General features: G+C 40.0%; 1 protein-coding gene and 1 non-coding gene across 5 annotated transcripts in view; one reads left to right on the top strand and one right to left on the bottom strand.

Annotated features, from left to right (window-relative positions):
• Positions 1-11,634, bottom strand: part of RUNDC3B (RUN domain containing 3B) — a 161,639-nt gene extending 150,005 nt beyond the window's left edge. For all 4 annotated transcript variants that reach the window (XM_061166322.1, XM_061166324.1, XM_061166323.1 and 1 more), the window contains exon 1: positions 11,230-11,634. In XM_061166322.1, the coding sequence (XP_061022305.1) occupies positions 11,230-11,348 (119 nt within the window). In that variant the 5' untranslated portion in view covers positions 11,349-11,634. The remainder of the gene's footprint in view (positions 1-11,229) is intronic.
• Positions 4,055-4,161, top strand: LOC133073157 (U6 spliceosomal RNA). The gene has a single exon (XR_009696866.1). It is a non-coding gene; the product is annotated as a U6 spliceosomal RNA (small nuclear RNA).
• Positions 11,635-15,120: the final 3,486 nt, after the last annotated feature.

The following is a 15,120-nucleotide window of genomic DNA, read 5'->3' as shown; positions in this document are numbered from 1 at the left end:
CACTGAAACTGATAAAAGAATAAACAGGAAATCTGAATTGTTTGGTATCTATTAAATAAATTGAGTCTATTACTAAAAGATTTCCCACAAAGACAATTTGTGGTTCAGATTTCTTCCCTGGTGAATTCTTCCAAAAGTTTAGGAAAGAAATAATATTAACTGTACACAAATCCCTCTACAAAACAGAATAAAAGAACATTTCCCAACTTGTAAAGTCAGATAATCTTGATGACAAATCTAGACAAGGACACTATAAGAAAGAACAATCACAGACCAACCACTTTCATGAATGTGCAAAAATCCCAAATAAAATATCACCTCACTTCATGTAAAGATATGTAAAAAAGATAATACAGCACAACCCAGTTTATTTATTCCAGGATGGGTTAGAATCAAAAAGGCAATCAGTGTGATTAACTACATAAAGAGAAAAAAGGAGAGAAATCATATGTTCATCTTAAGAGAAAAAGTATTTGATAACATTTGTTGTTGTTCAGTTGCTAAGTCGTGTCTGACTCTTTGCGACCCCATGAATTGTAGCTTGCCAGCTTCCCTATCCTTCACTATCTCCCAGAGTTTGCTCAAACTCATTCAGCATCCACTTACAATACAAATTCTCAGCAATCTATTAGTTAAAAAAAGAACTAAGAAAAACCTACTGCAAACATCATACTTGGTGGTAAAACTGTTGATGCTTTCTACAATACTGTGGTCCTAGGCAATGCAGTAAGACAAAAAAGAAAAGCCATAAAGTTTAAAAAGGGAAGAAATAAAATAGGTAGAAGACATGACAATGTTTTCAGAATGCTAAACACACACACACAAAACTGCAGAAAATCTATTAGAATTAATAAGCACATCTGGTAAAATTGCTAATTACAAGAATATTTTAAAAAGTCAATTCAATGTATATATATCAGCAAGAAAGAAAAAAGTTTTAAAATTATTATAATACAGAGATATCAAATATGGAAGAAAAACCTATAAAGATAAAATATATATTCAAAACTACAAAACATCTTTGAGAAAAATTTCAGAATAGTTACAAATACATGAAGGAATGGAGATTTTTTACTCATGGATTGCATTTAAGGCTTGTCAAGATGGCAGATGATGTATAGATTAAACGCAATCTTAAAAAAAATTCCAGCAGGTTTTTTAAATGGAAACTGACAAGCTGATCCTAAAATCTGGTTTGCAAAGCCCAAGAATAGCCAAGACAGTCCTGAACACACAGCTGGGGAACTTATATTTCCAAACACCAAGACATACTATAAAGATACAGTTATTAAACCAATATGACATTAGCTCAAGAACAGACAGGCAGACTGATGGGACAGAAGAGGGATCCAGAAGCACACACACCAACGATCCCATCACCTTGTTCTTCTTCAGTCGCTCAGTCACCTGACTTATGATAAATGTGACACTTGAGTGTAGTGAGGAAAGCATGGTCATTTTAATAAATGGTACTAGGGAAGAGGCCCTGGAGGAGGGAAAGGCAACCCACTCCAGTGTTTGTGCCTGGAGAATTCCAGGGACAGAGGGGCCTGGAGCACTCTGTCCACTGGGTAGCAGAGTCGGACACGACTGAAACTATTTAGTGAATGTCAAACTGATTTTCCTAAGGAAAATACTTAATCTTGGCTCCTGTATTTCACAGCATAAACAAAAAATAAAGTACAGGTGGACTGTTAATACAAATGTATGAGAGAAAACTAAATCTTTTAGAAGAAAACAAAATATTTTCATTACCTTGGAGTACTAGACCAATTTCTTAAGCAGGCCACAATAAGCACAAATCAAGAGGGAAATTTATGATGGACTACTTCACAATGATTAGTTTCTATTTGTCAAAACATAAAGAGAATGAAAAATCAAGCCACCAAATGGGGAAAGATACTTATATCACACAGACCCAGCAAAGATCCGCATAGAATGTACAAAGAATTACACAAACAAAACATCAGACATTCCAAATGATAAACCACTTGAACTGGCATGTCACAAAAGAGACTCTCCAAATGGCCAACAGACTTAATGGAAAGGTGCTTAACTTCAACAGAGATCAGGGAAATACAAATTATATAAATCCCCATGTGACACCCCATCAAACACACCAGAATCGCTAAAGTGAAGACAGAAAAATTTCAAGCCTTAATGAGAATTAGAGAAACTGGAATGCTTATACAGTTGACCCTTGAGCAACATGAGTTTGAACTGCATGGGTCCACTTAATGCAGGCTTTTTCACTGAATACAGTAGTATATAGTCAGCAGTTGGTAGAATCTGAGAATGCAGAACTGCTGTTACAGCCCACTGTGAAGTTACATGCAGATTTTAGGCCATGTTGAGAGTCAGCACCCCTAACCTTACTCCACTGTTCAAGAGTCAACTGTACACTGCTCACTACTATGCAGCATGATACAATACCTTTGGAAAACTGTTGTATCCACTGAAGCCAAACATCTACATACCATATCACCCAGGAACTCCACTCCTAGGTATATATCTGACAGAAGTACGTACAAATATTCACCAAAATACAAATTCATGAATATTCAACTAGTAATAGTCAAAGAGGGAAAACAATGCAAGTGTCCCACTCAGGCAGAATGGATAAACTGTGGTATATTCACATCACAGACTGGATCTGTTGAGTTTTGCCTCAGTGTGAATTTGAAATGAATGGAACAATACATACCTTTTTCTATTTATTTTGCTCAACATTATGTTTGTGAGATTCATCCTTTTTGTTGCACATAGCTGTAATTTAATGTTCAATGCTGTATCAAATTCAAAAAGAGGCAAAGCTAATGGTGTTGAAAGCTAGGAGTATGTAGTAACTGAAAGAAGGGAAGGAAGAGATTTCTTGGGCTTTGGGTAATGTTCTCTTCTATTAGTAATATTGTATTCCCAGAACTTAATTATCTTGAAACTGGAAGTTTGTACCTTTTGTCACCTTCACCGTTTTGCTAACCTCCCACCAACCTGTTGTCTGTATCCGTGGGTATGGTTTAAGATCCCACATAAAAGTGAGATCACATAGTACTTGTCTTCTCTGACTTACTGCACTTAGCATAATGCCCTCAAGGTCTATCCATGTTGTGGCAAATGGCAGGATTCCCCCTTTTTTATGGCTGAATAATTTTCAATTCTGTATACATATCACATTTTCTTTATCCATTCATCAATTGATGGGCACTTAGATTGTTTCCATGTCATGACTATTCCAAGTAATGCTGCAATCAGCATGCAAGTGCAGGCGCCTTTCTGAAACAATGATTTTGTTTCCTTTAGGTAATGCGCTTTTTTCTTGATCTGGGTGCTGGATATAAAGCTGTGTTCTCTTTGCGAAAAAAAAATCATTGTACACCTATGCTCTGTGTACTTTTCAATATGCATATGATAAATCAATAAAAATCTATATTTAAAAATGGGAGCAAAATATAGCTAGAAACAACGCTAAATACATCACTATGGTGTTCTATATATGTTTTAGAGGTTGGCCAGAGATTTAACACTGCTGCTGCTAAGTCACTTCAGTCGTGTCTGACTCTGTGAGACCCCATAGACGGCAGCACACCAGGCTCCTCTGTCCACAGGATTCTCCAGGCAAGAATATTGGAGTGGGCTGCCATTTCCTTCTCCCAATTTAACATTAAGATTTCTAATTGCTATATGAGAAAAAGAGAAGTTACCAGTTACACATTCATTTGTGCCCAGTAGATGTAAATAAATCAACTGCCTAAAGATACAATTCTTGGCACTTTAAAAAAAAAAAAAAGACAGATATTTCTCATAGAAATCTTCACAAAAAGAAGACATTTTTGACATAATAAACAATGTTCTTGACAACAATTTTAAGAAGATCCTCTGTGATGGCTTCCTCTGTTGACACTCAATGTAGGCTGCTCGAATCTTACCAAAGCAAGATGGGCAAAAGCAACTGGAGACAGGACAGGGCAAAGCAATGGAACCTACACACTCAGCTGCTCTCTGGGTGGACCCAGAGATATACTTTATAAACCTGTAAGACTAACACAATAGTGAAATGCTCACTTCGGCAGCACATACACTAAAATTGGAATGATACAGAGAAGATTAGCATGGCCCCTGTGCGAAGATGACAAGCAAATTCGTGAAGTGTTCCATATTTTTTATATATGACAAACCCACAGCAAACATTCTCCTCAATGGTGAAAAATTGAAAGCATTTCCCCTAAAGTCAGGAACAAGACAAGGGTGCCCACTCTCACCACTACTTTTCAACATAATTTTGGAAGTTTTGGCCATAGCAATCAGAGCAGAAAGAAAAAAAATAAAAGGATCCCGATAGGAAAAGAAGTGAAACTCTCACTGTTTGCAGATGACATGATCCTCTACATAGAAAACCCTAAAGACTCTACCAGAAAACTACTAGAGCTAATCAATGAATATAATAAAGTTGCAGGATATAAAATTAACACACAGAAATCCCTTGCATTCCTATATACTAACAATGAAAAAACAGAAAGAGAAATTAAGGAAACAATACCACTCACCATTGCAACAAAAAGAATAAAATACTTAGGAGTATATCTACCTAAAGAAACAAAAGACCTATACATAGAAAACTATAAAACACTGATGAAAGAAATCAAAGAGAACACAAATAGATGGAGAAATATACCGTGTTCATGGATTGAAAGAATTAATATTGTCAAAATGAGTATACTACCCAAAGCAATCTATAGATTCAATGCAATCCCTATCAAGCTACCAACGGTATTTTTCACAGAACTAGAATAATTTCACAATTTGTATAGAAATACAAAAAACCTCGAACAGCCAAAGTAATCTTGAGAAAGAAGAATGGAACTGGAGGAATCAACCTGCCTGACCTCAGGCTCTACTACAAAGCCACAGTCATCAAGACAGTATGGTACTGGCACAAAGACAGAAATATAGATCAGTGGAACAAAACAGAAAGCCCAGAGATAAATCCACGTACCTACGGACACTTATCTTCGACAAAGGAGGCAAGAATATACAATGGAAAAAAGACAACCTCTTTAACAAGTGGTGTTGGGAAAACTGGTCAACCACTTGTAAAAGAATGAAACTAGAACACTTTCTAACACCATACATAAAAAAATAAACTCAAAATGGATTAAAGATCTAAATGTAAGACCAGAAACTATAAAACTCCTAGAGGAGAACATAGGCAAAACACTCTCCAACATAAATCACAGCAGGATCCTCTATGACCCACCTCCCAGAATATTGGAAATAAAAGCAAAACTAAACAAATGGGACCTAATGAAACTTAAAAGCTTTTGCACAACAAAGGAAACTATAAGCAAGGTGAAAAGACAGCCCTCAGATTGGGAGAAAATAATAGCAAATGAAGAAACAGACAAAGGATTAATCTCAAAAATACACGAGCAACTCCTGCAGCTCAATTCCAGAAAAATAAATGACCCAATCAAAAAATGGGCCAAAGATCTAAACAGACATTTCTCCAAAGACGACATACAGATGGCTAACAAACACATGAAAAGATGCTCAACACCACCCATTATCAGAGAAATGAAAATCAAAACCTCAATGAGGTATCATTACACACCAGTCAGAATGGCTGCTATCCAAAAGTCTACAAGCAATAAATGCTGGAGAGGGTGTGAAGAAAAGGGAACCCTCCTACATTGTTGATGGGAATGCAAACTAGTACAGCCACTATGGAGAACAGTGTGGAGATTCCTTAAAAAACTGGAAATAGAACTGCCATATGACCCAGCAATCCCACTTCTGGGCATACACATCAAGGAAACCAGATCTGAAAGAGACACGTGCACCCCAATGTTCATCGCAGCACTGTATATAATAGCCAGGACATGGAAGCAACCTAGATGCCCATCAGCAGACGAATGGATAAGGAAGCTGTGGTACATATACACCATGGAATATTACTCAGCCATTTAAAAGAAGTCATTTGAATCAGTTCTAATGAGATGGATGAAACTGAAGCCCATCATACAGAGTGAAGTAAGCCAGAAAGATAAACACCAATACAGTATACTAATGCATATATATGGCATTTAGAAAGATGGTAATGATAACCCTATATGCAAGACAGAAAAAGAGACACAAATGTATAGAACAGACTTTTGGACTCTCTGGAAGAAGGCGAGGGTGGAATGATCTGAGAGAACAGCATCGAAACATGTATATTATCAAGTGTGAAACAGATCGCCAGTCCAGGTTGGATGCATGAGACAAGTGCTCAGGGCTGGTGCACTGGGATGACCCAGAGGGATGGGATGGGGAGGGAGGTGGGAGGGGGGTTCAGGATGGGGAACACATGTAAATCCATGGCTGATTCATGTCAATGTATGGCAAAAACCACTACAATATTGTAGTAATTAGCCTCCAACTAATAAAAATAAATGGAAAGAAAACAGAACAAAACGAAACAAAAAAATTCCAGTTCAAAAAAAAAATACAATATTGGATAAGCTTCACATATTTCCCCCCTGAATATCACATCTCTCAACCAAGTTCTGACATTTATCAATCAGCAGTGAGGTTAACACAACACCCTCTAATAAATGTGTAGTGGACAGCTATTTTCCGTTATCAGTTGAATATGAAGCCAATTAAGCTACTGGAAGGGATAAGGATCTTCTGTGAATGCTGAGAAGCCGACCTCTGACTAGTAAGATGATCATCCTCCCTCCACTGGGATCACCTACCATTAGGATTCTAAAGCTCTTTAGAAAGGAAAGTGAATCTTCTCCAAAGCCATACAGTAACAAGTAACGTTTATCAAAGTCCCAACCCAAAATTCTACTATGTATAGCATTGATTAAAACAGCTTCAGCCAAAAATATAATCACGATAGGCAAGGTATCAACAGTCTGCTAAAGCATTCTCAAGCAAATAGTAACAAGGAAAGTAAGCCACTGCACTTAAAGTTATTTAGAATATTATATCACCAATGATATTCGGTAACATTTCACATGTCTGCATTTTAACCACCTTGTTCAAGTACAGGAATATATCTTTTTTCCCCCTGATTATTCAGCACCAGACGTTAAGAGGTGCAGAGTGCTAAAGCTCACTCACTGAACTTAGGTGTCTCAGTGCTTTTTTTTTTTTTAAAACACTGGATAAATTTACTTATCTGCTTTCCTAGTTCACAACCAATTATAATGAGCATGTCAGGATGGGAAGCACAGAGGAAAGAGCTGGTAGAAACAGGCAGAGGGGCAGGAAATACTGCTAACTTGGTAGGAAGAGCCAGCAAATGCACACGCAGACCAAGCACAACAAACGCACCATGGGGCCATGTAGCAAACAGCTCTGCGCCTCAGCGTCTCCAAGGCAGCGCTCACAGGGTATGTTCACAGACACAGACCCAGAGCAAAGTCACTTTTAAGGAGTCTATGCAGAGTCTTTTTAAATAAGGTAGGGAAACGTATAACGCTTTTTAAAAAGCAGTTTAACCACAATGCTTAAAATAGGGTTCTTTATTGTACTATAAATCTGAACACTTAAGATTGTAAGCTTCAGAAGACTGCACTCCACAAAAAATGCTGAGTAAAGCACTGCAGTTGACTGGAGAATTCTAACTCAAACACTAGTTACAAGAAAAATACGAGCATCTCATTTCCCAAATACAATGAGAAAATGAGGTGCTATTCAAATGAGGTTATCTGAATTAATATTCAAGTTATGAAAGAGTATCTTGACCTATAGATAACTAAGAACTATGTACATGTTATTAAAAGTACTTTAATTTTGAAAATCATCATTTGTCTCAACTATGCTTACTTCATCACACTATCTCCTTCAATCTTTCATTAGTCCTTTCCATACACAAGACAGGGAAGTTACGGCTTTATGTGGGGAGTTTCTTTTAATGTATTGGTTTAGAAGTTTGTCAAATGTTATTTTAAAATATTTATGCATCTATATTTAAATGTATATCTTAATAATTTTTCATAAACTATTATTGACCCATGGAAAGAGAACTTGTATTTTAATTTTCCTTGTCACCAGAACTAAAGTCAAAGGAGTACATAACTTTTTCAGTAACTTATGAAGCTTAAAAATGTAACTAGTACCTGATTTTCTAGAATGAAAAATGCAGGTTAAAAAATCCTCAAGCATTTTAACAATTTTTATAAATGGTAGAGAATATGCAGAGGAAATACTAGTTTGTACATAGAAATAAGTCAGTTAATGAATATTTGAGTTCAATGTGGAACATCTAGAGACTTTGGATGATTTATTTTCTATCACAATCTGTAAAAAAAAAAAAAAAATGATTAAAGACTGCTTATTTGCTGAGGTAAGTACTAAGCGTTTTTAGTCTACAATATATAAGTGTTCATGAAAAAACTGATGAAATAATTACACACACAATCACAATGAACCAAAATTCAATTCCTGACTATCCTACTTAACGAAATAACTCACTTCTAAAGTTCAAACTGTAACACTGTTCTTAATATGAGGTATTTTTAAACCAAAAGAATTGTGTAGTTATGTAATAGGGCTGTAAACCTAAACTGCAAGTATGCCTAGACTGTTTAAGGGGTAATGAAAAGCATTACTGTATAAGTACTGATGCGTATCACCTGTACTGATTAACCTGCAAAGAACTTAAACAGGTTAAAATATCTTCCCACCCTCAACTAACACATATACCAGAATGCTACTCAGGGGTGGGGGGAGTTTGTTTTGGTTTGGTTTGGCTTTCTATACTGTTCCATTTTTCCAGAATACCAGTAGAGAATCAAGCTATCACAATACAGAAGACACAATTCAAAATGTTTTTGTTGACAGAGAAAAAAGCACATGCCTCATCTAGCTACCATTCAGCATATGTCTACCATTACCCTGCTCCTGTTTGGAGAAATTCCAAACTAAGCATGAACCAACCCATTCTGCTTGAATGAGTTCTAGCTTTTTTTTTTAAAAAAACTAGGTTTAGGGCTGTCAGTGAAAATTACCAATGATTCTGTCCAAGATTATTTTACAGATGAGAAAATTGAAAAACATAATGACAAAGTAAACTTAGATCGCAATTATATTTTCACTAAACCAGCTTCTTCCCAACTTAAATATGAAATCACATCTGATCTGCTACATAAATATTGAAAAATAAATTAATTAACAGATGTGGGTGAGATACCCAGGTTCTGGTAATTCTGAAAGAGAGAAAAGCAACAGAAATTCACAAATACTGATATGTTTCTTTTGCAGAATTCGAGGTGGGTATACTTAACATACCCAAATAGCCTACAATGACTTTTCCCCCAAAACCAAAAGTCTTTAGACAAAATCTATCAAATAGGTTCCATTACTAGAAAAGGATAATAATTGATATGCACCAACTATTTGAACATGAAGAATGGTGTTAGTAACATTATCCACATAAATAAATACTCAACTTGAAATCTAAGCCAGAAACTGAAATTTATTATAGCTACGATAATGAAACTTTTTTAGCTACAGTACTAAATTTATCGTAAACTGTAACTAAAGTCAGCATGTATGCTCACTCCAGAGTAGAAAAGAATTAGACAAATACAACAAAAATTCTAACCTATAAGAACTGTCCACACAAATCAGTGTGATGTGACGGAAATTCCTTAAACACGTAACTTAAAATAAGGTTCAGATTTGTCCCTTTCTTCTCCTGAACTGCCTCTGCTGCCATGACAAAAATGGAGACGCAAAACAGCATCCTCCACTGATTTTTTATTCATCTGTTTTTACTGCCTTTAAAAATTAGTATAAAACCTCTCAGTGTTTTACCCCAAATCTTCAACACCCACCGTTCTGAAGCCTGCCACAATGATTGAGAGCAATTTATGTCAGCACAGGTGTTTAAAGTTCCAGGTTGAAATATGTGAGTAATTAACATCATCCTACAAACACTCAAAATCACTTCAGCTGAGACAGTAGGTAACAAAACTCCCAAACAAAAACTGTTTGGAAGAAAGTTAGCCTTGCTTACTGTTCTATTTACCTAACTTAAAAACACTGCCTAGATGTAAAAAAATTTCACACAACCTATCTTCCTCAAAAGGTTGCATCCTAAACAGCACAAATGTCAATTCAAAAGATTCCATGTTAATATTTTACTGTTTATAACTCCAAGTGCCATAAAAGTCAGTGAGGCAGGTCCTCCTACCAGAGGGGTGAACAGCTGTTAAGTCCAAAGCAATTAAAAAAAAAAAAAAAAACTGCTCAAAGTTACTGAATATAAGTCCGAGTATAAATATCTATATTCTGCTTAAGATGCTAGACACATCTTTACACAATGAAAAGAAAAAAAAAAATAAATTGTAAAGGAGGGAAAGGTCTCCTCATTCTCTTATTCTTAACGGGATTTTTGATGGCTGAGGAAGAGTTTCATGGAACAAAGTACTTGTACAACAACTTGATGGCTCAATGACGTTCCTAAGAAATGAATGCTTAGGACTACCATGGATTTAATACCCAGAAACAAGACTTAAACAAAATGTCAGCATGTTAAAAGTCAGTGATTTCTGAATACTACGCTGGTTGAAAGTAATTTCTAAATACATTTTTAAAGTAAGGGAATGCTACGATTATAGTTACAAAACAAAGAAAGGCAAAACTTGAAATAAATCATCGACTAGGTATCCTCCACAGTCCTACTCTCGGTATCAACTGCAGAAATACCAGTAACACCGCAATTTAGAGTGCAGAGGACAAGGAAACCTCCACACGCGGCTAGCATGTAGAAGGCACTCGCTATCTGTGGCACGAAACGACAATATATGTGCAAACAACCAAACACAGAAAACAAAACGCACTCCGATTTTGAGGCAACACAGTCAACAATTACAGCAACAATTACTTAACGAAAAGCTGCCTGACCGCTTAACGCGCACTAGAAGGAAACAGCTCTTCCTCCCCGCCCTCCTCTTTACTCAGACGCTAGACTGTACCCTGAAAACAAATCCTCCCCCAGCCCCGCCCCAAGCCCTCCCCTCAGCGGCTCCCAGCGCTGAAACTGACGGAAAGTCCGGGCCTCGGCGGAGCCCAGACCGGCCCCACGCGGGACGCGCTGGCCGCGGACACGCCCGGCGCGGCGGCGGCGGCCGGGGCTCCAGCGGGTTGTCTCCGGGACCCCGGGGGCTAGCGCTCTCCCCAGCCCGCGCGCCGGCGGCCCCCTCCTCTGTCCCCGAGCGGCGGGCCGCGCCGTACCTGCACACCGTGATCAGGTTCCTCCTCTCCACGGCGGCGTTGCGGGCGCTCAGGCTCTTCTTGCCGCCGCCGCCCCCGCCGCGGCTCCCTCCCAGGCCCCCCAGGCTCCGGGCGGCCATGGCGGGCTGACCCCCGGGCCCCTTTGTCTCGTGCGACCCCGCCCGCCGCCCCACACCTGCTTCCCTGGGCTTCTGCTCGGCTTGCGGCCGTGGGGGCGCGGGAGGGTGGCAGAGAAGGAACGGGGACGGAAGGAGGGTGTGGAAGACGACGGGGGACTCGCACCCGGGCACTGGCGGCTGGCGCACCGCACCAGAGCTCTACACACATACACACACTCACGCGCACACACGAACGCACCGCCCCCGCCCTCGCGCGCGCCGCCGGCCTGTGCGTGCGGTTCGGCGTCGGCCGCTCCCCTACTTCCCCAGGGATCTCGGCGCCGCGCACGCGCGTGCCCGCTGGCCCCGCACGCCCAACCACCCGCACTCAGCCGCCGCTCGCGCCCAGCGGCGGACGCCACGGGGAGTCACGGGCCTCGCGCGCGCAGCCCCGCCTTCGCTGCACCTATCGAGCCAATGCCGCCCCAGCTGGAGCCAATCGCGGCACGCGAGGGGCGGGGCCGCCGCGCGGACCTTTAAAGCTACCTGCTAGCGCCCGCCCCGGCGCGTGGGCAGCTGTCAAGAGGCCGGGCTGGCGCTCGCCACCCGTGTGCTGCAGGCAGTCTGCACACTGGGGAGCTGCGCCGCAGCTGGCCTGGGGCTTGTGGGATGCGGTGCTCACGTGTGCCCCGGGAACACTGTCGACCCTTTCCCGGAGCCCAGCCAATGGCTGGGATCGCTAGCTCTAAAGACTGACCCTATTGCCGGAAGCCGACTCCGCAGCCTGGTGGCATCCGTAGCTACAACGCCGAGCCTGCACTAGCTCCCCCTCCTTCACCTGACCCAGGGCCTGACTTCCAGGAAGGGAGCGGATTTTGTTGGTGGTGGTGTGCGTGTGTGCGCGCGGGGGGGTTGGTGGTGGTGGTGGTGGCGTGTGTGTGTGTGCGCGCTCGCGCTAACGCCCTCCCCTGGCCTGATGGACAACTACAAATAGCCCAAGGAGGGAAATTGCCTGCAGAACATCCCTGCTGGGGCGTCTGTTGGTGAGATTTGATGCCACTTCGCTCCTGTCCTAGCCCCCAGCATGGCGTGCAGCCCGGAGTGACCGCCCACAGAAGTGCGCCGCAAGTGTACACTGCACCTTTCGCGCTTCTCCGGTCCTGGGCAGTGACCCCGGAATTAGGAGCGGGGGGCGGCGAGCCTCCGGGCAGTTCGGCCTTGGCTCGGCTGGGCTGCTCCCAGAGATGAGGCAAGGAGTGCTATCCACAGCGCTACTGTCGGGAACCTAGCGACCACTTTCCAGAGGTTCTCCACCCCTGACCTTAACAACAGGGAGGTCCTGGCTTTGACCCCGAGTTCTCGGGCGCTCATCTAGGTTGGCCATTCATCTCTCTTTGCATCAGTATGCCCAGATTTTAGAGTGAAGTCCTTACTCACAGCTGTCCCTAGGATACCTAGCTCGCTGCTGTGCAGAAAGCTGGTTTTCAACAAATGTTCGTTAAATTTAACTTGAAGTCGCATTTGACATTATTTTACTCTAATCTTAGAGTTTTGGTGGCTCCAAAATCCATTAAACTTTCAGCTCTGGTGTTGACATTTCTGGCAAAGAATATTATAGAATAGATATATAGATATAGTGTAGGTATCTCTGTACTTCTTGTATATTATACAAAGTACTACAGGAGGTACTGTTACTGTATGTTGAATGCTTTTAAAACGGAGCTTTGTATATTAAAGCTGTAAATTACTAATTTCCACGATTGTAAAAAAATTTAAATCTCTATTTGAAATCATCAGGGCAAAGACTGAGCCCTTTCATCCACTCAGCTTAATCACAGTATTAATAGAATGAAAATACAATGTGGAAAAAAACAGTCACAACTAATTTATTACAATAAATATTCAGACATTAAAATTATAAGACAATGTAGACTTTAAACATGATCTTTCACATAAAGGTAGAAGGTTTTTCCATGTCAGTGCACTGGTTTCCAAATATTTCTTGTCTGCTTTGTAATGAATGACATAGAGGCTTGTAAGGAAGTTTATCCTACTCAAATCAAAATTGTTATTTAAATACAGATGAAAACTGCATAGAGAAAAGAATGGGAAGCTATCAGTTATCAAGAAAATTCCATGCTGGTTTGTCCTGCAGGAGGGAGAGGACACACATGTCTGAAACACTTATCAGGAAGACAAAACTGAGTGGTCACATCAAACAGAAAAGTGAGATGTCGTTATTCTTAAAATTGACTTCCTATGCTTTCGAGTACATTTTCATGTTACTTGCACTACGAATTTACAGTTATGACTGGAGACTTAGTAAAACTCCATCTCACATGATTAGGTAAGAATGTCATTTTTCAAAAGCTATTTTTACTGGGATTCAGTTGATGGCACTTGCTGCACAAGATTTCACCTTAAACCTTCTTTTCTATGCACAGCGTGTCATTAAACGGCCACATGGGGGCCTTATTTGATAAAGCTTTTTTCTTAATTACCTTGAACTATATGTTGTGGGTCTCATTCTTTCTTCAGATCACTAATCTGGGAGATAATGAATCAATTATATTCCAGTGCAAAGTACAGTACTACTATAGAAGCACATGAGTTTTCACATTATGTTTTGAACTATTTTAGTACCTATTGCAATTCTTTATTAATCCAAGAATTGGCACAAAGTTTATTCAGAGATGTAAAAAAACACAGTAAAAATAACGAGAACAGTAAATGCCTACTTTAACCTACGAGGACTCCATAGAACTCAATGGGTAGATTATACTCGTTCATCGTTTCCCCAATCTCCTTGTTTTCCCCATCAAAAAAGACCAAAAAAAATTTTAGGAAGACAAAATTACAATTGTAACACATAAAATGTCCTCAAATCTAAAATATTATAAACCAGAGAGATTTTCAAATCATCATTTATAATCTCAAAGAAGTGGACTTTCTATGCATACCCAAGCCCAGCAGCCTACAGAAAAGATTGATAAAACTGAAGACGCAACTTTTTTTAATCTATGAAGCAAGTTTCATCATAAACACAAAGGAAAAGTAACAGACTGAGAAAATGTATTTGAAATTCATATCATGGACAAAAAGCTAATTCCCTTTTATACACAACATTCCTGCAGATCAGTAAGCACTGTTTCAGTAGAATAAGGAAGGTGGAAGCCAAGTAGGAGACTGAAAAAGTGGAAACTGAGAATCACACAACTCCTTTTAAAGGTTATCATAATGAGGGAAAAAAGAGGGGAGTGACATAGGGAAATGTTGAGTAAAGGGATGTTGGTATTCTGTTCCTACTGTTGCTTGTTTTCATGGAGATGACGTGAGCACATTTTAAAGCTGATGGAATGAATCCACTGGTAAGGACATGTTAGTAATGCAAGAGAGAAAAAATGATCAGAAGTGAGAATATGGAAAAGCAATGGGATCCAACACATAGGTGGATGGATTGATCTTTGGTTAAAGATACTAATTCTAGTTGTAAACATAGAGAAATGTGGGAGCCCAGGTGCAAACATAAGTAATTTTAAGCTTTTATTATTAGAAAGATGAGGAAGTTCCTATATGGTAACTTCTGTTTTAACTTCAAAATGGAAGACAAAGCCACTGGTTGAAAAATTCAAACAGTCCATCTTACAGTGAATGGTGAAATAAGTTGACTAATGAAATTTAGGACTCCTCCTCAGGGTCTGAGGACCAATTTAAGATTGATGAGGGCTTCCCTGGTGGCTCAGATGGTAAAAATCTCCTGCAGGGCAGGAGGTCCAGTTGGATCTCTGGGTTG

This window comes from Dama dama, chromosome 18 (genome assembly GCF_033118175.1).
Source record: "Dama dama isolate Ldn47 chromosome 18, ASM3311817v1, whole genome shotgun sequence".
In the NCBI taxonomy this organism is placed as follows: Eukaryota; Metazoa; Chordata; class Mammalia; order Artiodactyla; family Cervidae; genus Dama; species Dama dama.
The sequence above is the reverse complement of the archived record's forward strand: the minus strand, read 5'-3'. Positions and strand labels throughout refer to the sequence as shown.